This window comes from Cyclopterus lumpus, chromosome 2, assembly GCF_009769545.1.
Source record: "Cyclopterus lumpus isolate fCycLum1 chromosome 2, fCycLum1.pri, whole genome shotgun sequence".
Lineage (NCBI taxonomy): Eukaryota > Metazoa > Chordata > Actinopteri > Perciformes > Cyclopteridae > Cyclopterus > Cyclopterus lumpus.
The window spans coordinates 9,576,136-9,602,001 of NC_046967.1; the positions used below are offsets into that span (position 1 = coordinate 9,576,136).

General features: G+C 48.1%; 1 protein-coding gene across 1 annotated transcript in view; it reads left to right on the forward strand.

Annotated features, from left to right (window-relative positions):
• The window catches only part of LOC117746116 (neuropilin-2-like), a 53,632-nt gene that overhangs the window by 24,947 nt on the left and 2,819 nt on the right, over positions 1-25,866 (forward strand). Inside the window, exons 5-16 of the mRNA XM_034554990.1 lie at positions 995-1,150; positions 1,754-1,923; positions 2,475-2,630; positions 8,672-8,816; positions 10,403-10,578; positions 10,876-11,055; positions 11,164-11,308; positions 16,281-16,361; positions 16,543-16,644; positions 19,646-19,911; positions 20,519-20,615; positions 22,337-22,369. Of these exons, the coding sequence (XP_034410881.1) occupies positions 995-1,150; positions 1,754-1,923; positions 2,475-2,630; positions 8,672-8,816; positions 10,403-10,578; positions 10,876-11,055; positions 11,164-11,308; positions 16,281-16,361; positions 16,543-16,644; positions 19,646-19,911; positions 20,519-20,615; positions 22,337-22,369 (1,707 nt within the window). The remainder of the gene's footprint in view (positions 1-994; positions 1,151-1,753; positions 1,924-2,474; positions 2,631-8,671; positions 8,817-10,402; positions 10,579-10,875; positions 11,056-11,163; positions 11,309-16,280; positions 16,362-16,542; positions 16,645-19,645; positions 19,912-20,518; positions 20,616-22,336; positions 22,370-25,866) is intronic.

Consider the following 25,866-nt stretch of genomic DNA (forward strand, 5'->3'; position numbering starts at 1 on the left):
AGTGAGAGTGATGGCCACGATGAATATCAGCTTGTGTCCAATAGGAGGTGGCGAGCGTTGCGAAAGTGGCCTATCGGCCGAGATCAGGAAGTGGCGAGGAAAAAAACATTTGAAGGGCTTTGATAGTGACCGCCACAGGGTAATGTTAGTTTCTGTGGGGCTGATGTAAATCTCATTAGTAGTGGTGAGTGGTTCACTTCCCACCTCTCCCTTGCTGACGTTCTCTTCCCCCTTTTTGTGAAACATTAAGCCGAGAACTGAGGATTTGTTCTAATTATTCTATTTCCAGTTGCTAAAAAGGGATCCAAGTGGATTTAAATTTCCAATTATAACCTTGAATTTGGGAGCTTTGATAGCTGAAAACAATGTATGGCATTCAAAGTTGAGAATTAGGAGGAAATTAAAGTGTAACCCAGTTCCAGTGAGGCGAGTCCTCGAGCATGAAAGAGGGGAGACTAGACGGAAAGGGTAAAGAATTATGTGTCTGGTGAGGGAGCTACTCTTGAGACTATTGTAATCCTCGCTAGTGTGTGTGTGTGTGTGTGTTTGTGTCCATGTGTGTGTGTGTGTGTGTGTGTATGCAGCTGATCCCAGTGCAGCTTGCTTTAAGGCAGGGATTCCAATCCCCCTGCTGGGCCCTGGCTGAGACACACATGGCAGATGGAAGGATGGACAGGAAAGAGAAGGGAGAGGGAGGAATGATGGGAGGGAGCAATGTGGGGGATGCGTGCTGCGACCTATTAGACAACACTTACTAAAGCAGCGTGGACACTGGTCACCTGTCCTTCCAGTTCCCTTTTCTCATTCAAAGTGGGAAAAGACACACAAAGCAAAACCACTACTACTCAGCTTTTTCAAAATAAAAGCATAATCTGTTCCTGTCTTGGTGTTTTAAGAACTTTTAATGCAATATAAAGAATCTAGACCAAGAAAACCTACAACACAAAACACGTTTAGATCCATTTGATTCATGTGTGTGTGTGTGCGTCCGCAGTGTCTCCTCTGATTGGCCGGTACTGCGGGACAAAGATCCCTCCAGAGATCCAGTCGTCCTCCGGCCTGCTGTCCCTCTCCTTCCACACCGACATGGCCGTGGCCAAAGACGGCTTCTCCGCCCGCTACAACATGACCCACAAAGAAGTCAGCGACTGTGAGTGCCAGATAACTTTTAGCGAGTGTGTGTGAGTGTTTGTGCGTGTGCAAGCTCTCCGTGTCGGTCTGCTTCCCTGTCTTCATCACCGCCTCTATTTTCACCCTTTCAACAGTCTCTTCTCCGTCATCTCTGGTGACACTCGTCGTTCTTTCTTCATCTTTCACTCCTCTTACCCTCTCGATCTTTTCAGCTTTGCCTACTTTTATGCTATTTAAATCTCGGCGCTCTCTCTCACCCCTCTCAAGTCTATTTCGCTCTCTCCTTCGAGAGCACCGTTTTCTCAGAAGCAGGCTATTTTCTTTCAGAATATAAATTCCCTTCACCTCAATTTACCTCTGCTCACCTGTTGGGCTGCTTTCCGTCTCCCTTTGCCCTTTCTCTGACTGGATGTACCTTTTCCTCTCTGTCTTCAAGCTCTATAATATGCTGCTTAGATCTTCCCTGTCAGTCTCTTTTAAAAAAAAGTTCTAGCGCCTGTCATCCATTCTATGCGACTTTCTTTTAAAAAGCTCCTTTTTTCATCTCCGCTGTAAAGCCGCGACAACAAATATACAGTTGACGCTCCGCTTTCTCCATCTGCCCCTCCCTTCATCCCGCCAGCGTTCCACTGCAGCATGGCGCTCGGCATGGAGTCGGGGAAGATCAGCGACGATCAGATCGCCGCCTCGACGAACTTCTACGACAACCGCTGGTTGCCGCGGCAGGCGCGCCTCAACAACGACGACAACGCCTGGACGCCGTCGGAGGACAGCAACAAGGAGTATATACAGGTCAGGTTTGACCGCGCAGAGATCATCCGCATTACTTTCACTTCCTACGAATACGCACCGGGCAACAGCGTCTCATCATAATGCAGGACCGCTGAGAGGAACTAGAGGAACTGTGAACTGATGATAAGGAAGTGCTTCTGCGCTCTCGATCTTTTCCTGTCTCGAACACACACTGGCCCCAACGTGCATGTATGCTTACGTAGACACACACACACACACAGGAGCGGCGAGAATGCACCGTGATTGATGAAGGTGCTCTCTAGGAATACATCCGAACACTGCGCCATTGATCTTTGCCTGCAGCCTTGCACACGACAATGCGAAGATACGCATACATACACACACACACTCACACACACACACACACACCACCTAAGCTCCCTCAGCAGTAGGCCACAGTCGGTGTCCGTCCCCTGCTGTCTGTGTGACAGATAGACACAGCAGCTGTTCGGTCTCTGTTATCTACATCAGGCCTGAGCCCCAGCCGCTCTATTACTGCATCTCTAGTCCATTTTTTAAATGATGTCTCGTCTGCTTCCCCCTTTTTCCAGGTTGACCTCCACTTCCTGAAGGTTTTGACGGGAATCGCCACACAGGGGGCCGTTTCCAAGGAGACGCAGAAGTCCTACTACGTCACGACCTTCAAACTGGAGGTCAGCACCAACGGGGAGGACTGGATGGTCTACCGGCACGGCAAGAACCACAAGGTAGGAACCGGCGCTAGTGATAGTCAGGACACGGACTTGTAGTTTCAAGGCCCTGTTTCTCTAACCTTTACACGGCCATCGCGTTACGTCCTCCAACAACAGAGGCGGTAGTGTTCGTCCTACATTCCTACAGGAGTCAAACTAGGACCAGTCATGATGCAGAGACGGGGGTGGGAGGGAGGTAGAGATTGAGATAGAGAGAGGAGGAAAAGCTGACAAACCAGAACAATGGAGTCCTCTATGTGCCCTTATCTGGGTTTGCTATTCATCATCTCTCTCACACTAACGTGCACATAAACACACACGGGGGGGGGGGGGGGGAGTCGCACCAGGTGTGGACTGAGCAACTTTGGGTGGCTGGATTCACATACGCAAGCTTGCGTATGAACGTATATACGGTGCAGGTTGTTGTTGTTGTTGTTGTTGTGGTCCTACGGTAAACCCGTCTCCATTGGAACTCCGTCCCACATATCTGGGCGAAGGTCACTGTGGATTGCAAGCAGCAAGATAGAGAGTGGCAGGTGTGTGTGTGTGTGTGTGTGTGTGTGTGTGTGTGTGTGTGTGTGTGTGTGTGTGTGTGTGTGTGTGTGTGTGTGTGTGTGTGTGTGTGTGTGTGTGTGTGTGTGTGTGTGTGTGTGTGTGTGTGTGTGTGTGTGTGTGTGTGTGTGTGTGGGTGGGTGGGTGGGGGGGGGTTAATCCACACTCACTTAGCCACACAGACCGGGGGGCCCCCTTCTGTGTGTGCCAGTGATTGGTTTGGGTGGGTCCGGTGGGGGGTGATGTGTAGATTATTGCACGGAACGTGGATTTGACTTTATAAGTCAACATCTGTGCGATGTATTAGAAACCCCCTTCTCCTTCCTTTCCACGTACACACACACACACACACACACACACTCACACTCACACACACAATCAACAGACCCTCCTTTAAATAACCTCTGGCTGATCTCTCGGTCTGGAGATCTGTGCATGTATGCGCATATGTATATGACGTGTTCCCGTCTGTCCGTCTGCGGCGCGTAATCTGATCTCAAGTGTCTGGGCGAGGAATAAAAACCGCTCGGACACTTTCAGACTGAGATGCTGCTGCCTGTTCTCAGCTTTCAGAATGCACAACGTCCAGCGGGAGAGCGAAAGACCAACAGAAGGGAACGGACAACGTCGATGTGATTAAATTCATACCATCTGTTTTTTTGCAATGATCATAAAAAGATGACGCGGTGCGTTCGCTCCGACGGCGCGACGGTGGCGATTGCATTATGCGTCAAGAGGATTTATTGTGCGTCGACATTCTCTGATGTATCACGCGCAGATCTCAGATGACAACTTTCTTTACGCATTTTTTGCAGACAGTGACGGATGGATTGGATTCCGGGTCGTCGACACTTTTGATTTATCGCGCAACAGTTTTTAGTCGAGATTGAGCCCGACTTTATGATTTAAATAGTTCACTGTACAGCCGGGTCCCCCCCACCCCCTCCCCTCCCCCCCGCGGGTTTTGCGGTTGATTCTTCCGTGACTGCTAATCCACCAGTCCTGTCGTACAAACTCCCAGTTAGCCCGTCCTAAGCCCCCCAAAGAGCCCTTAAGTGGGTGAAACTCAAATCTCGTCAGGGGGTCTGTAATGACTGGGATTTGGCTCTTCTAATTGTCATTTAACAGTGAGCTCCGAGCTAATGTGGCTTTGGAAGAGCGCGTGTGCGTCGCTGGTGTTTGTGGAAGGTTGTGTCTCCACATCAGATATGAATAAAAAAAGGATCGGCCTCGGCAGCTGTGTTTGTTATTTATTGTCGAGATTCACGATTCTTACTCGCCGTGTTAACAAAGAGCAGAGGCAGAGAAGATGAAGAAAAAAAAAAATGAACGGCATTCTGGGAAATGGGCCCTTTTTAAAAAAAAAAATGTATTTTATTTGTACAGAAATGAAGGTGCTGTCGGTAAAAGAGAAAAACAGCAGCGATGCAGATTGCAATCACCTCAGTCACACCAGCACACAGGCGTTGCGCCCGTTCGTGTGTGTGTGTGTGTGAATTTCTTTTTACTCATTTTTTTGCACGCCAACACGTTTTCAGTTCGACACCCATGTGAGTTGTTAATTCTAAATCACACTTCTCACATGTGCAGCTCATTACTTGATGAGACGTGTGCACACTAAGGAATTGCATATCACTCTCACACACACACACACACACACAAATTAATATTAAAGGCGCACACTGTCATTCGTCTGTGAGGAAAATCCCATCAGCCCCAGCGCTAACCAAGCATTGTGTTACTGAAAAGCATTGTGATGCTGTGCTAAAACACACGCGCACACACACACACAAAAAGTAACCTGGGGGAAAAAAAACGCCCACACAGCAGTTCAGCCTGCTCCTCTATCACACTGTGTCACACACTCTCATACAGGTTTTTTTATTCTCATTCTTCAAGCTAATACATTAAACAAACTTTGACAGACTTGGACATAAGGTGGTGTCAGACAATTTCTAAGGACCACTGCATCAACACCCCCCCTCCAAACACACACACACACACATACACACACACACACACCGGTAGCACGTCTTAAAGCCAGGAGAGCGGCCAGCTGGAACCAGTTCCTACTGTCAACATCTTCATACCGAGAACGAGGGAGGGCGAGAACGTCTGGAGCAAAGATGGAGGGAAAGAAAGAGAGAGGGGGGTGGGGAGAGGTGGAGGGAATATCTAGTGCAAAAAGACAGGGATGAAGAGTATAATGGACAGAGAAGGAGTCTGGGATCGAGGGAACAACGGAGGATGAAAAAGCGTCCGGGAAACGAATCATGTCTTGTGCAGAGCTCGCCGCTTCTCCCCGCGGTGCCATCGGCTTGAAGGGAAAACACTGGCAGAGGATGGAGACATGTGACAAAAACACAGGGTTGAGAGAGAAAGAGAGGGATGGAAAAGGACTCAAGCTCTGATGTGTACATCTATCCACACCTCCTTTTCCAGAGGCCACATTTTCTTCCCACCAACAGTGAAATTCAGTCTGTTTTTCGACGCACACAAGTTTCCTCTTTTCTCTCTTTGCTGGTCCAGAGCTGCAGATGTGTCGAGGGTGACTTTTGCTACACGCCTTTTCACGGTGACCTCCTTCTCCGGAGAAGTTATCAATAGTTAAATACCCATGGTGCCTGTGTCCCGCCAATGTCCACACAAACGAGTCTGGCCACCGCACGCTACTGCTGCGCGTGTGTGTGTGTGTGTGTGTGTGTGTGTGTGTGTGTGTGTGTGCGGGGCTTCGTTATATTTTCATGACTCTCCACACCAGGAGACACAATATGACCACGTTAATTATTCAAGCCCGGCTCGCCAGTCACGTGACGGCGGCTCACATGTGCAAAACAACATGCCGGTCGTCGGGCAGATTACAGGGGTGGGATTCATTCATTCATTTCACTTCATGTCCCAGTTAGTCAAAAAGTAACCACGTTATCTACAAATTGGTCAATGAGCAACCATCTGCTTCCTCTGGGCCATTAACCTTTAACCTTAGAAGGAATGGACCAGGGGTCAAATGAGCGCCCTCTCAGGTACCTTGACAATAGATTGGAGGAAGTGGAGGAGAGCGAAGAAGCTGACTGACTACTTCTCATTGGCCTCTAGCGACCGAAAGAAGAAATGGAAAGAGCCTCTTGTGAGCCAACTCAAATTGAACAAACTGTTCTTTTTGTGTCTGTAACGTTAGCCAGATTTTCTGCTTTTATCCAAAGATGAAAATAAAGCGAAGCAGCAATATTGTAATGCACCAGCTAATGGCCTTTTAGTGATGACGGGCCTCTTTGCAACTGGAACATTGCATATTTCTGGGAAGCAGTGGACAGATTTTTATATAGACTTTTCCGAACTTTACTTTTTGAAAGTGGACCTGATCATGTTCATATCCTTTATTTGACCTGACAAATTTATTTTGTGTTTGTTATTATTTATTGTAAAGAAAGCTAAAGCTGTTGGTTACATTATTCAGATTGGAAGGGATATTCTGGTGGTTGTTTGTCAGTTTTTGAACTTTAAATTGATTTAAGAATGGCGGAAATACCATTGAATTTAGCCTTATTAAGAGATAAATACTTCCCTTTGAGTGATGCGTCTGTTCGTTGTTCTTTCCTCCTTACACGACCACCACTCCCCGTCTCCTCTTCCACATTCCTCCGCTCACATTCAGTCATATCTTGCTGCCCTCTAGTCAACCTCTTCTTTGTTTCCACCCCTCTCTTCATCTGTTTTTAACTACTCTTCCATCCTGCAGTCATTTTCTTGTTTTTCCCGTCCTCCACGCCACGTCTTTGTTTCCCGCAGACCGAATATCTGGGAGCAGTGGAGTCGGTTGCATTGCGATGCAAACCCTCCATCATACGCTCGCCCTTTTGTGTGTGCGTGCGTGGGCGTTTACATAACCCCCATAAGAGCCCGCATCCACTGTTTGGCCTCTTAGGTAAACATAACGGCCGCCTGTCCTCAATCCAGCAGCAGATACAGCCGAGATAGACCCGCTTATCTGTTCAAACACTCACGCTGCTTTGTATTTCCAGTGTCAGCTCGACTTGATTAAATCAGGCCATGCCCAAAATCAAATAAAACCCCTGGAGTAGGATTTTGAAGTAATATCACTCATATTCCCACTGGTTATGGAATATTTGGAGTTTCTCTATTTTTTTTGGCATGCGCCAGACAGGGTTTTTTAAAAATTGTTTTTACAATTGGGTCACTTTACCCCAATCTTTAAAACTCAAACTGAAAATCACACAGTTTTTTTTTTTTTATCACTTTACCTGGAAAACAACATCATAAAAATAAGGAAATATTTAGGCTCAGGCGGCGTGTGTTTTTGGTTTGATCATCCGGTGCTCGGATTAGAGTAAAAGAGAAGTCATGTCGGGGATCTTTTTTAAGAAGTGATGCCTTTAATCTTTAATTCAGTTGCTTGTAGCAGTTGTCTTTCCGTCTCTCCGTTGTGTGTAGGGGCTCTGACGTTAGTCAGTGTGGTTTCTGAGAATAACTGTCGGACTCCTATCAGCCGGCTCGGTCGACCACAGACAGATAGAGTGAATGACACTTAACAGTCGGTCACTGAAAAGACACTTCCTCTGCTGAGTGTGTAGGATGTGTGTGTGTGTGTGTGTGTGTGGGCTCCTGTGGTTTCCTGTGCCTTTTGTGTTTGTGGTTTCAGTTTGTAGCCACCAACAAGAGGAAGAAAGGCAATATGGGTGAGAGAGGATTTGTGCAGAGATATCAAGCAATTAAGAAGGGAGATGGAGATGGAGGTGTTGAGATGCAGAGGGAGGGGCTGGTGGGGAGAGGAAGTTATTCGCAAATGCAGTTGTGTAGTGTGTCTGCAAAAAAAGGAAAGATAGGAAGACTCATGTCTGTCATTGAATGTCCCCATCCAACGCCCTCAAGCATCATGGGAAGATTTTTTTTTTTTCCGGCTCAAAGCAGGAAGTAACTTGACCGCCCTGGATACATTTGCCCTCTGACCCCTGCTGCCCCACCCCGCCGCTTAAGAGCAAATGGAAGGAAGGGAGTGTTCGAGGTGAATGTTGATGAATGTAATTTCACTCACATCCTGCCCACCTGGTGAGACTTCCTGCGTCTGACGGGCCAATCATGTTTAGTCGTGTCAGGTCATGTCTCCCGCAGCCTCCCACGGCCACGGAGGTGTACGGATGTATGAGTGAGCAGTGTGTGTGTGTGTGTGTGTGAGAAAGAGAGAGAGAGAGAAACCCTGCATCCATCGACTGGCTTTCCCAGCCTTCCAGCGCCGAACCTTTGACCCCAAAACACATCGACAGCTGGGCTGGTGACATTGGATCCGTGTTTGGGTTGTCTCTGCTTTGTCCGGCCTGCCACTGTGTGTGTGTGTGTGCAGCCGAGTGAAACCACGCACTGTGGGTGGGTGTCGAGCAAGAGTGTGTGTGTGTGTGTGTGTGTGTGAGAAAGAGAGAGATAAGACTCACACCGGCATGAGCAGTGCGTCTCCTTCTAACCTGTTTGTCTCTTCTTTGTCTTCCCAGATTTTCCACGCCAACACAGACCCAGCCGAGGTGGTTCTGAACCGCGTCCCGCAGCCAGTTCTGGCCCGCTTTGTCCGCATCCGACCGCAGACTTGGAGGAACGGCATCGCCCTGCGCTTCGAGCTCTACGGATGCCAGATTACAGGTATGTGTGTGTGTGTGTGTGTGTGTGTGTGTGTGTGCATGGGCATGAGCACGACTTTGGCCTGAAGAAAGTTGACTCTCCAGAATGCTTGGCACTGAAACAACGGCAGTTTTTCTGCTGCACTTTTTGGTTCTCGTTCAAAGGCATTTCAGATCATCGACCATCTGCAAACAATAACCTCCCAACTGCAAGAACCAGGAACACACACACACACACACTGTCACACATACATACACGGATTTTGACTCTTTCCCACACTCCCACTGCTATCTTTTAAACATAGAGAGCCTCCGGCTAATTAAAGGAAGCTCTATTCTTCCTTTCGGAGGCACCACCAGTGCCATTTCTTCTTCCCCGCTCCGCCTCCGTCTCCCCCGGCGACGCCTCTTTTCCCTCTCATGGCTTCAGATACTTTTCTTGCAGTGCCCTCTTTGCTCTGTGAGCTCCTCTATATTGAGAAATGAGTTACCATCAATCATTCATGGCTTCCTGTTCACTCTTACATCAGAAACTGTGATTCGCCTCAGCCTCAACAGCTGCTATTGAAATAACTATTAGCTCTTACAGTACAGGTACACACACACACACACATAAACGCACACACAGGCGGGCTTCTAAATATAGCAGATGACCTCAAAAGCATGCTCACCCTTCGAAATGTACACAGACACCACCCACCGGCGCACAAACACACACACACACACACGTCATGTGCCTTTTATTCATTATTTACATCTCCTGCTTTCGCAGTGACATAACAGCATGAAACTTTGATCTGTGTTCTCTTAAACCGTCAGCACAACTAACATCTCCCCATCTCCCGTCCTCCTGCCCTCTCTTCCTCAAGCTCTCTCTCTACCTCTCCACGCTCCCCCGCCACACTCACTCGCTCCTTCCCTCCCCCAATGTTTGCCTCCGTCGGAGTCTCGTCTTGCTCTCCTCCCAGCTTCCCCAAGCCGTCATCCTCGGCTCCGACTCTTTTTCTTCTTCTTCTTCTTCCGCTCCCGACTCCTCGTATTATACCTCTCTTATCCCCTTAATCCTCATTTCTCCCTCTCACAAACTCCCTCTGCAAGTTTCTTTCAACGCTACCTGCTCATCCATATCTGAATGAGCTTCATTTCCAAGTGCTTTTGCATGTACGTGCAACCTTCCCTCAGTCGGGGAATGTTCCTAAAAATGTGCGCAGCACAGTGAACTGACAAGCTATTGTGGAGAGGACACAATATCATATTTAAGATGTTTGTGTGAGATTGGGAAGGGCATGAATGCAACGCAGGGGAGTATACTGATGCTTTTATCTCACTAATGGCGGTCTAATTGCGTAGATATAACGTGAAGCAGGAGTGCTGCGCTACACTTCTCTTTTCCTCCAGTCCCTTACCTCAGCCTCTCCTGTTCGCTCCAGTCTACACTCTTAATGCTCAGTGGCCAGCAGTGCAATCCTGTGGTGAAGCTTAACAGCTCCCAGGTGGGAATATGTGTAACAGAGTGCACGTTAGGTCGTCGTTGAAACTCCTCCATCAACCCGCGTTACCCGAGGTGGAGGTTAAAGTTGTCTCTGCCCTCTCCACTTTCCCCTCCAGATGCTCCGTGTTCAGACCTGCAGGGCCTGCTGTCCGGCCTGCTCCCCGACACCCAGATCTCCGCCTCCTCCAGCAGGGACATGGTGTGGAACCCCGGGACCGCCCGCCTGGTGGCCAGTCGCTCCGGCTGGTTCCCGGCCCCCGCACAGCCCCTGGCTGGAGAGGAGTGGCTTCAGGTACGAAGGGGTTTTAATTGCACTTCTTCATTGGTCCATTTTTAGTGCTAAAGTGCGGGACAACAGTCTGGCTGTGGTGTCATTTGTTCAGGGTAATTGTTGTTACTTTCACAGTGAAAACGTCATGTTGTTTCAATATAAGTAGTACTTTTAAATTCTGGCTTCCACATAGTGTCATTCCAGCCGCCACAGGCGAGCATGCGAAAAAACAAGAAGCCCAGCTGCAATAAAACGCAACCACGTGTTGTTTTTCCGCATCGTCGCCATGCGTTTTTAATCTAAATCCGATCTCTGCAGGTGGACCTCGGCGTGCCAAAGACGGTGCGCGGCGTGATCACCCAGGGAGCGAGGGGAGGAGACGCAGGAAGCGGGGCGACCACAGATAACCGGGCGTTTGTCCGGAAGTACAAAGTGGCACACAGCCTGAATGGGAAAGAGTGGAACTTCATCATGGACAGCAAGACCAGCCTGCCGAAGGTGGGTTAAGGAAGGAAGATAGTGACGCGTTTGCAACTACGTCCTCCGCCCCCCTTTTCATAGATAAACCGCTGAGATGACGTTTGCTTTTGTGTATTTCTTGGACAGATTTTCGAGGGGAACACGCACTACGATACCCCAGAGCTGCGCCATTTTGAGGAGATAGTGTCCCAGTACATCAGGCTATATCCAGAGAGGTGGTCTCCAGCAGGAATCGGGATGAGAGTGGAGATACTTGGCTGTGACCTTCCAGGTAGGACCACTCTGCTGTTTGCGTATATGACAGGGAATCATTTTAAATACGATCATTTCTACACTGTTCCAGGCTGTAATGAACTGATCCAAACAGAACTCAACGGACCTTGAGGATGGTGGAGGAAAAGTGAGGCTTGCATTTTGATATAAATGAGTCTGCCAGAAGTGAAGAAGGGGGGGGGGGGGGATGATAGCACCCTCAAAGGTTAAGATTATGAGGGATTGTTTCACCTGGAAAATAAATAAAAAAAGTTGGCTACAACAAGTGCTCACATCGGCAGGGAGTGGACAGGGTTCGGTTTGAAGGAATGCATCCCGAGAGAGAGAGAGGAGGGGGGGATCTTCTGGTTTGTTCACTTTCCAGCATGGTCTGTTATCCAGATGTGAGGTAGAGCTGGAGAAACACACACACACACACACACACACACATGCAACCGCATATGGACTCCTTACAACTCCCTGTGTGCCTGAACAGGATGGCTATATGTCTATACAGCACAACATGTCCAGCACTTACATACATAGACACACATTTACTCTCCGGATTCTTCACCCACACACACACACACACACACACACACACACACACACACACACACACCTTAGCCTTCGTTGAGTTGATTTGTGTGCTTGCACGAGTGCTGATGAAGTGCACTGCTCACTCATCGAAGAGAGATTAATTATTAACTCTACTACGAGGAACTCTAACTTTGACTTTGGCGGCCCCTGTGGACAAAAGGGGTAGTGTTTCTGAGCACCAGGGTCCTGTTGCCTTCCTTCCCCTCAGCTGGTCGCTGCCGGAGTCCAAAGTAGTTACTGCATTATTTAGTCTGATTTCGCCGGATGACGAGCATTAGGAACATCGACATAGAAAGAGACAATCTTCTCACTGATGGTGTCGCTTTCTTATGTCGGTCATAACCAGTCAAAAACAGTTCCACGGTAACTTAAAAAAATCATTATTATCACGATCATCAAACACATGCTCTGGGAGGATGTAAAACTGTACATCAGGTGATGATGGAGGCCAATTGTGCTTAATTTCACATGCTCGTGAAAGTGTTTACTTTAGCTGAACACTGTGGGAAAGGCAGAGAACGGGAACAGAAACCGCCAACTATGGAAAGAGAACAACAGAAACAAAAACCCTGTGGTGAAGGATTACGACTTGTTGCGCAGGGGGGGGGGGGGATTTTTATCAGATGGTGTGGAGAGTTTCGAGGGAAACGCGTCAAAGAAAACTGCTGCTGAGGGTCACACATTGTTCACAGGCCTCCAAAGCTCAGCAGGAATAGTGAATTACTGCTGACATCCTGCACATCATACACTTCCTTTAACACCGAATCTGTTCACTTCTTTCTGTTGAATTTATTCCTCATTTACATGGATTAAGAATTCATTTATTTGTTATCCTTTGCTGAGTGTGAAATAGCAGCAGCTACCACAGTGAGGCGGGCCTCTTTCCCCATTGCGACACATGGTTGCTGTTCTTTCTTTCCCCACCCTGAGGCCCAATGCGTGGGTCTGTAAATATTTTTGTTCTTTCTTATTTTTTAAATTTTTTTTTAACATGCCTCCTCTCCTCGTCCTCCGTTACTCATCTGCTGTTTGTCTCGACTCCTTCTGTTTCCCTGTCCTGACGCACAACTATCTCTCTCTCTCTCTCTCGCACACACACATTCACAGCCTCTGAAGTGACTCTTTTTACCCTCTTTGTTTCCCTATTATACGTGCTCCAAAAATGCCAAATGCATGAGCTCAGGAAGGACAGTTTAGAGACTGATCTGTAAAAAGACAATAAGAATAAAAAATAAAAAATCTCCCTTTTTCCAGGACGGATCATTTCAGACTTAGGAGCACTGAATTGTAACTCACACATGCACATATACACCTGTAATATAAGGTCAAATAAGTTCTTTATATAATGTCATAGTATCCTGTGTGTGTGTGTGTGTGTGTGTGTGTGTGTGTGTGTGTGTGTGTGAGAACGTTGATCTGAGCACTTAAACCCCACCCACCACCAGAATATAAAACAATGGCTACTTATCTTTCCCATCATGTTCTTTTGGGGTTTGTGTGCGAGTGTGCGTGCACATGCACATGCACTCATTTCTGTGTGTGTGTGTGTGTGAGTCGAGGACTGCCAAGCAGAGATTTACTGAAAAGCTTTCTACATAATTGAAGAATTTTTTTCTCTTCTTTGACATATCGCTGAGTCAGATCATTTTGGAGGGAGCAATGTCTTTTAGCAGAGAGCTTTTTCCACCCCGTGTATGTGTGTGTTTATGGTGTGTGTGTGTGTGTGTGTGTGTGTGTTTAATAAGCAGACTTGTGTGTTTGTGATTTTTTTTCGAGCATGTGTGTATGCATGTGCCGCTGCAGTGTGCGTTTGTACGTGGGAGTGTGCGCCTCCATTATCTGTGCCAGCAGCTCCCCTGGGTCCAGTTTTTAAGAGCCGGTGTCTCATCCCGTGCATGATGATGACTTGCATCATCACCTGCAGCAGTAGACACATTATGTAAGACACCACTCCGCTGCAGAGGGACTTCTCCTGCACTGCAAGGCCCTCCTCTGCTGCGCATGTACAGTACGGCGTGCTTATGAGGGCCTCCTCGCGCAGCTCCGTGCCGTCGCACACGTCGTGGGCAGGGCTTGGGGCACGGCCGGCAGGTCGCATACGTTCGCTCTCTCTCTCTCCGTCTCACACAAACATTCGCATAAAGTCGGTGCCATTCCCATTGCCCCCGACACCCCTGTCACACCCTGGAAAGGTCAGCGCATTTACACTGTGACAAGGCCTGACCTTTGAAAGCAGAGAGTGCTCAGGAGCTGGGTAGAATCTTAATGGACTCCACCGGTGTGGTTTGTGTGTGTTTAGTGGCACGCACACATGGGGACGCCCAGGTAACGTATAGGCACTCGGTTTATTCTTCAGGCCCGGTCACGAAGGATTAAGTGGAGAACGAAAAAGGTCAGGCCAAAAAACAAAAGAGGCAAAAAGCGAAGCGATATAATTGTAAGAGATGGAGCCCGAGGTTTGAGGTAGAGGGTCGCATTCGTTGCCTTTGCTTCCCCCGGTGGGCCGGCAGCGATAAGAGTCTAATTAGGTAGCTGATGACGGGAATAAAGGACGTGACATTAACGCTGTGTTAATGTCAGAAGCCACCGCCAGCTGTGGCCGGGCCCCTTTCATGTCGGCCATTCCTCCAGCTGGGGAGAGGTCACGCTCATTTCCAGAGGAAGTTCCGTTAAGCGGATCAATTGTGCACCATGCGGCGTTTGTTGCCCGCAGTGCCTTTAATGATAATGGTTGGTCGCGTAGTAAGACCAGTTGGAGGCTCTAGGATTGCCAATAACAGTCGGCCTGCAGAGAAAGGTGTGCTGATGAATCCGTGTGGCTTTTTTTTCCCTTCTCTTTTCTTTTCCGATCAGCTGTGCAGGAGATCTTCAACCGTTTAAGCCTCTGAGTTGTTTGGATTGACATAAAATGGGACATGTCAGGGACCGCTAACGAAGCGATGTGAAATATAGTATGCTTAAGAAGCTACTTACCCATTTCAGGCGTCTTTAATGTGGGTTAAATAAGAAAGAGAAGCCAGGGTCATGTGTTTGTGGCTGCTTACACAGATGGTTATACAGACAGAAACATCTGACTCGCATGATTCACATGATATATTTGGACCTTTTAGTTCAGACGTGACCCAAACCTCATCGTAAACGTCCATAAAACACCAGCATTGACTCATCTGCTCTTAATAACACAGCGCTTTCTCCTGTTTCCCATATCAACTGCTCAACACTGCACATGCGATGCATTTTAATGAGCAAAATGTGAAACCTCGGTGTGCCGTGTGCCTTTCCTTCTGATTTACGGTTGCTTAAATAGGGCAGAGAGAAAAAAATCATACGTTTATAACTTTGTGTTTGCTACTCCCTACTTCTGAGCGCGTGTGAGTTATAGAGTGAGCGAGACACTCTGTAACACACACGATAGTTCACACATGCAAGAAAACAGAGTGGGAAACGGGAGTGTGTGTGTGTGTGTGTGTGTGTGTGTGTGTGTGTGTGTGTGTTCCGTATCCTCCCTGACAGCCAGTGAGCGATCCCAGAGTGTGGTCATGCTGTCCAAGGTCGAGGGGAGTTTGTTAGTCACGTCCATCCGTCAGCCTTGACCCCCACTTCTCTATGTATGTGAATGTGTCTGTGTCTATTAGCATGGGGACATGTGTGTGTGTGTGTGTGTGTGTGTGTGTGTGTCTGTGTCTGCATATCTGAGTCAGACACAGACGCCTGAGCACCCAGACACGACATGACGGGGGGGCCCCCTTGGGTGCTCTCGGGCAATCTGTCTCTGGCGCTCTGGGTGGGATGGAGACAGGAGACAGGAGACGGGACATCGAGTTAGTTATTATTATTACATTATTATGACATTAATTCAGCCTTAACATACAGCACACTGAGACGTGGTGTTTGTGTGCTGAATTCCGGGTAAAAATGACCTGCGCGTGCGAAGTTTCAGTTCGGATGCAGTCTGCAAACTCGCCACTAGGAGCCGCCAAATCCTACACGCTGGCCCTTTTAATACGAAGTATAAATTAGGGAGTTTTATACACAATGTTAGTTGGATTATTTAGTATCGATCTTGTTCATCTAACTTTCAAAAACGGACTTTGCGATCTAAACATAGGCAGAATGGAGGATTATTTAAGGTGCATTAAGACATTACACCTCATTACTTCCTGCTCCTTTCGGCCTTTGTTGTGTATCACTTCCTCTCACTTCTGTTTCCCCCGGACCTCCCTCACACACTCTACCGTGGAAGGAGAAACTCCACAAAACAAACACCGGGTGATGAATGTGTCCACTTTAGAGTAACCTAATATCTGGGGATTGTTTCACACACGCACACACACACACACACACACACACACCGTTGACCTGAACTGTGGCACGTTTTTTGTTTTCCGCAGAAACCACCACGCCGGCCGACACCGCCACGCCAACTCTGCCGGCTGACATCGATACCTCCACTGTCCCCTTTACGACCACAGGTGAGTCCGGGCAACGCATCATGTGGCATGAAAAAGAAACGTATTAGAAACCAGTAACAGAGAAGACGAACGGCATTATGCGAATGCTCCTTTTATCTGAAATGACGTCTCGTACCTTTTTTTTTTTTCTTCGTACCTCACTCTCGCTTGCTTCCCTCCTCGCCGCTCTCCACCTCCGCAGCAGACACCGCTTCATCCGACAGTGTGTGTGACTTTGACCACGGCCTGTGTGGGTGGACGCACGACCCCAACACCCCGTTGCTCTGGTCCCTGCACAGCCACGGTGAGTCTCTCCCCCGTCAGTCACGTGACGACTCTGCCTCGACTCGCCCGCCGCTGTCTGGTTAGCAGAGCGACTCGGAGCTGCTTTGTGGTTTTTTCTCAATGCAGCAAGCGTTTGATGGACAGCGACCTGCAGGGGTTGTCTGGATGTTGTTGTTTTTTTTTACAAACAATGCTGTGAGCAGCTCAGGTTGACGATCGACATCTTTACATTTCATTTTGGTCGTCTCAGCTTCTTTTGTTGCAGAGCCTTTTATGTATGCGGCTGCAAGGGAAATTTCATTTTGGTTTATTTGATCAACTTCACTGAGTCCAAACAAGACACTAATTAAATGGAGTCATTCTCCTTGTGCGTCACCATTGAGTTCCTTTTCAATTTGATTAGAACAACTCTTTAAATTGACACCAGTCTAATTCAGAAGCGTCGTCGTCTGCCAGCCGCGCGGCCGAGAAGGAAAAATTAAATCGAGGGAATGAGAGGCACTCGCACATAACAGCCTCACATGCGACTCGTGACCTCCACCGGCGTGTCAAACCGGTCAGGACCCGGTAGCTCCAGTTCAGCTCAGAGCAGGAGATTCCAAAGACGGACGGTTATTCCCAGCTGTCCGTTACTGCCCCTCCATCACAGATGATGCTGTGGAGGCTTCCATCTACTTAGACACTAGAAATACCGGCATACAGCTTTGGGTGTGTTATTAAAACTAGAGAAGATGTATGCTGCTGGGTTTCGTGAGTTCTTTAGCTCTATTTATAATTGTTCACAAGCAGGGTGAGGGATTCTTATCCCAACCTGGTTTTAAAATTCATCGGTTTCGAGCAAGTCTCCATGAAAGATTCAGCATTTCTCCAGCTGGAGAGAATTAAACAAGAGGCTCAGCAGGGGTCAAATTTGTGATGTCACCGGGGTCGTGTTCAGCGGGGCAACGGATCTCACAGCAAAGGCAGCAATGTTCCTGAGGCGTGACCGATCCAGGTCACAGCCGTCTTCGACAGGGAGCTTCAAAGCGGCTTCTTTCATCGCGGCCGGATTGGAAAGGGCTGCTCAGATTAGTCAGTTTGTGGCTTTCATGTATGGAGTATCATTTCCAGCCGTTTTTTTTGACGAGCCACGCCAGCCTTTGATTCTCCCTGCCGATGTCAAAGGTCAGGAAATCCCAGCCAACACAGGATCATTATATCACCGCTATCAGATCACTTTTTAATCCTCAATAGAGTTCCCTTTTCTCATGGGACCCAGAAAACCATGATCTCTTCACCTCCGTCATGACACCAATTATTAGGTCACAGAGGTGAAATTAACCACCATGTACTGTGATATTTGGCTTAATACACCCCCGCTAGTAAAAACATGCTAAATAGGCTTCACAGATTGAATGTGTGCTTCTCGCTGCAGCATACCGCTGTGAAATAGATTAATGATGCTCTGTTGTGCGGCGTACAGCGAGGAGGTCTCGCTTATGAGCTGTCGTGCACGACAACGGGGGGTTCGCCGCGAGACGCCGCGCTCCGACACCACAGACGACGGAAAAGAGAAACACACCTTGCAGAGTCACAAATAGGTTTCACTTGCACCTCCTCCATAGGCCTATCCACGTCGTTCACACGCCAGAAAACAGTGTCATGTGCAGCAACGGGGAAAACAAACACACACACACACACACACACACACACACACATTCTAGGACTGCGAAGGGCCGAGGGACACGCTGTCACACACTGTCTGAAGTGTCGCACACAGGCGAGTCTGGCCGTATGGCGGGCAGAAGGGAGCTGTCCAGACGGAGGAAGATTTGTCCCTCCAGATACCGCTTGTCGGATCTGCTGGAAAGACCTCACACACACACACACACACACACGGACGCAGCGAAAGGTTATCGACCCAGTCACTCAGTAAGTCGAGCACGGCTGGACGCCACCGTTACGGTGCTTTTGGATGAAAAGCACATGCTGTGTTAAAGATAAACCTCGCGGTGTTACTGGGGAAACAAAAAAAACAGGCGCACTAAAATAAAAATTAAAAACTACCTGTATGCTCCCTGATTTGCTCCCGGACTACTTTTTCCTCGCTTGACAGAAAAGGCACGTAGTTGCTTCGACACACACACACACACACACACACAGTTGTACATCATAAAGCAGGTGATTTAATCTGCAGATTGTTGATGCTGGACATTTTCCCACCGGGCCCACTTAAGAAATTCTTCACCAGACGCCTCCTCGAGTCACTCTCTCACACACACGCACTCCAAACATACTGTAGGCCCACCGATCTCTCACAATGGAATTCATGTCGGCGTCCAATTTGCAAGCTAAACATCCTCTGGTGTAATCAGAATAGAGTGGCGTGTAGGACTTTTTTTTCCCCCGTTGTTTAAGTCATTTACCTGGAAGGGAATGAAGAGAAATAGTCCCCGAGGGCCTTGGCAGGAGTTCTGATAGCATGACGCTCTCACTGGAGCTATTCTTCTGTGTGTTTACGTTTGTCATTTCCCTATTGTTTGCCGGGACTATTGTGTGGTGGTGATCCCCCGGTCCTGTTCGCAAACTGGTGACTCATTTCTGTTTTCGTTTGAGATATCTGTAAATGTGTGAACACATATAGCGTACATGTGTGCATAAGGGTACATATAAGTCTGCCTGCATGTGATGATTAATGACACACACGGAATGTGTATATGGGATCATTCCGGCAGCATCCATTTACAAAAATCTACGCGTCCTTTCAAATTTCCTCGTTTTTATTGCCTCGAGAGCTGAAAATGAAAACACATTAAATATGCCTCTTTTTTTTTCTCTTTCATTTGGCTGTAGTAACCAGCAAACTCAAGGTTAAAACAAAGCTGCGCTCATTTATTGCACTGCGTTACAATTACTTAAGCAGCTCGGTTGCATATTGCTGCTGTGAAATGATGTTTTTTTTTTTTTTCACTTTCACCATTATATTCCTGACAATTCCTACAATTCTTCAGAGTTTAACACTGAGCTGATCTGCCCTGCAGAGCTCAACAGCTATCTGTACATGGACGCCAGCTTGAAGACGGAGCAGCAGCAAGCCCGGTTAGTGAGCCCCGTGGTGACGGCCGACAGCGGGCCCCTCTGCCTCCTCTTCTCCTACCAGCTGTGGGGGGAGGCCCAGGGCCACCTGAAGGTCCTGCTGCGGGACGCCCACAACGAGGAGACCATCCTGTGGACGCTGAAAGACGATCAGGGCCCCGTCTGGAGGGAGGGTCGCACCATCCTGCCTCGCTCCCCGAAAGACTTCCAGGTAGTTATAAACTCATCCTAATAAAGAATTGTATCTTTATGAAAAAGTGTAAATGCTGAAAGAGCAATGGCGGCGAGAAAAAAGTCATAACCGCAGTGCTATGAACGCATCAGACTTCTGGCCAATATCAGTTAGATTAAAGTATGTCTGCTTGATAATAAGTATCTGGGTCAACCCCTTTATTACATGTCTCCGCAGAAAGAGAAACACATCTTGTTTTCAGGGTTGGTTAGAGGAAGACACATTGATCTCAGAGCATATGAACGCATCCGTTTCAATCTCTGTCACCTTAGGCCAGGTTCGACTACAAAAGGAGCTAAAGTAAGCCATATTTGTGCATTTGTCAGAGACATCACGAGCATTTAATGTTCTCATGAAAAAGTAAGTTGAAGAAGCTTGCAGAGAAGCGGGGAGTGATTGCACGTGTTGAGTGCTACTTTGAAATCGCAGGCACCGTGTTAAGTTTTCATCCTCTTTCTCCTCCTCTTCCTCCACCTCCCCCTGTGTGTCCCCGTTCTCAATTCCACCCCCACCCCCGCTCCCTTCATCCGTCTTCCTCTTCCTCAACTTGTACCTCCTCCTCTTTTCTTCCCCTGTTTTGCGATAGGTTGTGATGGAGGGTTTCTTTGTGCACGGCACCAGAGGACACATCTGGATCGACAACATCCACATCAGCTCGAGCACCCTTCTGAAAGAGTGTACACGTAAGTACACACACACACACACACACACACACACACACACAGACAGACAGACTGGGACAAACTGTATGTGTTTCTCTGCTTCAATTTGCCAAATCTTTTCCATGCAGAAAAATAAAGAAAAAGTAAACAAATCCGCATTTGACCCACCCCCACCCTCTCCTCCTCCATCAAGGCGCCATCGCCTCATCATCTCGCCCGCCATCAATCTTCCATTTCCCTTCCACCTCCTCCACTTTTAGCCTGAAGGTCCTTGAACAGTGGCACCCATGGAGTGATAAACACCCGCGATCCTCCCTCCACTCCCTCGCATCCCAGTTTCAGAGACAGCCAAAGAGCCCACTGAATACAGAGATGAAAGGAGGAAGGAGAGGAAGGGAAAGCATTTATCCCTTCGCACAAAAAAAAGAAGAAGATGAAGAAAAGAAGAATAGTAAAAGTAGGCCATAAACGCCCCGTGGGCCCCGGCGATGCTAATCTATGTTTCATTAGATTTCTCTTCTTCCCTTTCTCTCGTCTCCCTCCATCTCTCGTGCGCTCACTCCTCTGTCGTATTTGTAAACAGAGCTTTTCCCGAGCCGTCAAAGGGAATTACTAGACAGGCTGTTTCCCGAGCAACTTTTACGGGTGCCGAGTGTGAGCCGAGCGCAGCCTCCCTAATCTGGCCCGAGCAGGGGCTTTGGAGAGGGTCTTAAACAGATCAGAGACCGAGCCGAGGGTTCAGAGCCCAAAAGAAAAAAAACACCGCCGTCATCACTTCTGTCTGACGTCCGGTGCCACGATTGGGGAGCAGGCGGAGTGTCGTCGAGGGAAAGTGTGTGTGTGTGTGTGTGTGTGTGTGTGTGTGTGTGTGTGTGTGTGTGTGTGTGTGTGTGTGTGTGTGTGTGTGTGCGTGTGCAAAGGGTTGCAAGCTCGCGGCGGAACGCTTTTTTTTTTCGAGTTGTATCCGTCGGGTTTTTTTGGAGCACATGTGCGTCGCGGCAGCTCAAAAAGGCAAAGATGACAGCCCGGCGCCCCCCTCGCCCCCACCCCCCAATCCCCACCTCCGTGCTGCTGTGTTCCTTCCTTCCTTCCTTCCTTCCTTCCTTCCTTCCTTCCTTCCTTCCTTCCTTCCTTCCTTCCTTCCCTCCTTCCCCACTCCCAAAGCATTCTGGGATGTTGCTTATCACTCAACGCAGTGGAGTTGTTCACAGTTTTCGAGCCAAAAGGCGCCTGTTCCCCCCCCCCGCCCACCCGTATTTTTCTCTCCCATCCACCCCCCGACACACACACACAGACTCATACTAATACACGCTAAGACACACACACACGTTTTTTTTTTTGTGTTTGCATTCCAGGCAATCGAAGTGAAGGTTCTGCTCTGTGCAACAAAAAAAACCCTCTCCAGTTTAACTGGACTCGGCAGATAAACAACTTGAAATGCGTGAACTTTTGCGAACGCAAACACTCACACACTCACTCACACACACACACATGCACACATAATTCTCGGCACAGACCATCCCAGATTCCCCACTCACACAGTGTTTGAAATTGCATTCTGGCGAAGGAGCCGAGTAAATGCCATAACTCATGTGAGTTATCTGAGGAATTAACTTAAATCTCCCCAGGAGGACTTTGATAGTCTTGTGACATTTGGTGTGACATTTGGCTGACTTTTACCTCATATCTTAAATTATCTTACATTTCTCTCTCTCTCTCTCTCTGTCTCTCTGTCCTCGCAGAACCCTTTGCAGCTTTTTCTCCAGAAAATCCAGGTGAGTTTGACTTTTGTTATGATGTCACTTCCTCTCTGGTCTTGCTTCCTGCCCGTTGGTATGCACTAGCCTTGGGTTTTATTTTATTTATTTATTTTTTGCTTAGTGGCACTGAGTTGTCTCAACCGCTAAACCAGTCGGCCCAAATCGGTCGACGACACAGAAGCTGAGTCTGCAGGAGTCGTCTGTGTGATTCCAGATGAATAAATCTGCATTCATTATTAAAGCTCGCGGCATCAGCAGCAGCATGTCGACATCACCAAACAGATACTAAACGCCTCGCTAGAATCTCCGTTGTCAAATTTGCAAAACACCAAATGAATCTTCTTAAAGTCGGAAAAAAAATAGATTATTTCACTAATGTGCTGTTTTACCTTGTCGGTCTCGGTGGAGACAAAGGATTCATCTCAAAAGAGCAAACTCTGCGTGCGAGGCGAGCTAAATCAAGCACACCTCATGGAGTCGGATATTTGAAAAGAGCTACATATTCTCAGTTCTGTGCTGCCTGACACGACCTGAAGGGTTTTAAATAACCGTCTGCTTCGTGAAAAATATTTAGAGCTTCCTGGGGGACTCTATGAGATTGATGTTAGTGTTTTGGCATCTCATAACGTCTTCCAATAAGATAAGAGCTCGGCGGTTTCACTGCGAATGTGATGGGTGTGCACTTCTTGGGCTTCTCTACTCCTCCGCCTACAAACACACACACACACACACACACACACACAGTCACTAACCCTTGACAAACATGCACCAACACACACATGAATATCACCTCACACACACACACAGACACACACCAGTGTCCCCGGTGATATGCAATCAGATAGAGTGACTGAGCAGCGGCAAGCACGGGTGTCTCTCTCCCACCTCTCCCTAACTCGGCTCTGTCTAATGAGTGTGTGCAGTGTGCAAGTAGCAGCAGCACGCACCATTTCCCTCTGTAATTATGTGACACGGTCCAAAAATCTGGATGTATTCAGCTCTGCATGACTTTCCTTAGCTCAATTTGACATTCTCCCAGTCTTACAACTCTCCCCACAAGTTTGGATGGTGCATTTGGGCTGTATTTTTTCTTATTTTTTTTATGTTTTTCAATGTCTTTAGGGGTTCGTTTCTGCATAGCAGTCTTGGATAGTCGAAAAGAAGCTTCTTGGAAGCTGGTTAGTTGGTTCTTACCAAGAATTTGATGAGGGGGTTCAAGCCAGGGGCAGCAGTGTAGAGGATCCGTGGAAATAGTCTCCAAGGAGATGGAGCTTGGCTTGAGGAGGAGAGGACCGGCCACGAGGCTGACGCACGAGAAAGAGAAAAATGGGAAAGAACAGAGAACGGGATAAATGATGTACTCAAAACAAATCTGCCATGTCGAGCCAGCTAAATAACACATTCGTATCCAATATCAGCTGCGAGAGCTCTGGAAACGTTGGATTCCCGTGTGGTGTCCGTCCGACTGATCGTTGCATGGTTCTGAGACTTTATCACGGCGCTGTTTGGGACTTCCTGTGCCAGTGCGAAACAGGAAGAGGATGCTCCTTAATTCAATGTGTGTGGGTGCTTTCATAACTAATTATTTTGGCTTTTATTTCACACCAAGTCATTCCATCGGAGCTTTTGGAAGAAAAGAAAAAAATCAATTGCATTGAATTTGACTGGATCAACCATTGGAGTGATTTCAAACCAAATCTCTTGATGATCTTGGTGTGAAAGCGTGTCCTCCAACTGCAGCCCGAGCTACATGAGAGAAATGGATGTATTTTAAGTTGTTTTTTTGGCCTTGGAGATTTATGTAATAATTATATTTTTTTGCAACTGGCATGCTTGTGCATGCTCATATATGAGGTGCACGCCTGCTGTTCGTATGATGAAGATCAATAGGGATAGAAAATAGATGGTTAAATGTAGAAAATAAACAAAGTGCCACTCCTCTCTGTTCCCGATGGCCAATTATTCTGTATCTCTCCACCAGGGGGAGGCGTTCCTGTGCCTCCCTTGCCCATCCACTGGTATTACATTATGGCCGCGGGGGGCGCCCTCCTTCTCCTGGCGGTGGCCATCTTGGTCAGGGCCCTCTGTTGCTGCCGACAACACCTGGCCACCAAGAAGAGCCAGCTGTCAGTGGCCTATCACAGCTCCTCGCAGTGCTTCCAGTATTCTAACTGGTCCTCCAGTATGGCCGCCCCAGGGGTGGAGCCAGTACTGACAGTGAGGTTGGACAGCCGGGACCGACACCGTACCCTCTGCTGAAAAGAACCACTTAGCCGCGTTGTGTTCGGCAGAGCAGGACGCCAACTCGTGACGTCAGTGGCAGCTCGCGACGCGACGCCACAACACTGACAGAACATCCTCCCGGCGAACCCCTCCCTCATTTAGTTTACAGTTGCAAGGGTGATGACGACGACGACATTGTGCCCCGAAACTGCCACGTGGACATTTTGCAAAGAAACACTGTGCTCTCTCTCTCTCTCTCTCTCTCTCTCTCTCTCTCTCTCTCTCTCTAATGGATGTAGCTTCGGTTGCTGTTTTCTTCTTTGTTCCATTAAGGAGTTTGCTGTTGACATTTTCGCACTATGCTGCTCCCGATGAGTAAGTTATTTACCCCGAACAGCTTGTCTCACACCGTTGGGTGCCGTCTGGCTCCTCATAACCCCAGAGGTCCTCCTGGAATGACCCCAGCATGGACAAACACACATACATGTGTGGGCTGGGAAGAGAAGGGGGTCGAGCTGCTTCCGCTGCGAGGGCCAGCCAGAGCTGCCAAACCACAGGCTAAAACAAGACCCCAGAGACATGAGGAGCTCTGCAGTGCTGCAAGAGAAAGAGAGAGATGGAGGAGGGGGGGGGGACTGTTAGGCTGAGAGGCATTCAACATGCTAGCTGTGGAAATGATCTGACAAGCCCCAGAAAATAAAGCTTGTGGTATCTCTGTAATAACAACACGAGATAGCCGTGATACGAGTTGTACCAAAAGTGAGGGTGTTGCATTCGAGGAGGAAAAGAAGTCCGTCGTCCATTGTGCTTTTTCAACAGAGCATGTGCCACATTTTAAAAACAAAGGAATGCAAATCCATCATACTTTAAGTCCTGCATCACAAATGGTGATAACCAGCTCCTTTGATTGAACGTCTTGTCTTCTCCTGATAAAGGCATCAGTCAGTGATGGATGCAGCCGTCTTCAGTGTTTAGTGTTTCATCTTGATTCTCCGGGCGTAATAAAGCACGTTGTTCCCACTCCCATTCACGCTTCATGCCACCCATTCCCGTTGTTCCCCCATGTCTTTGAGCTGCCCGGATGAACCTCGTGCTGCGCCGAGCCTCGTTGTGATTTCAGAGGGAATATGTGCTTGTTGTTTTTTAGGGGTTGTAAATAGACACAGCTGTTCGCCATCACTGTCTTGATTTACACTCCTACAAATCCCACAATGCCGCTTAACCAGCTGGAAGGCATAACTGCATTGTTTTCTTTTGTGCGATCCGAGACATTATGAAAACCCGAGCAG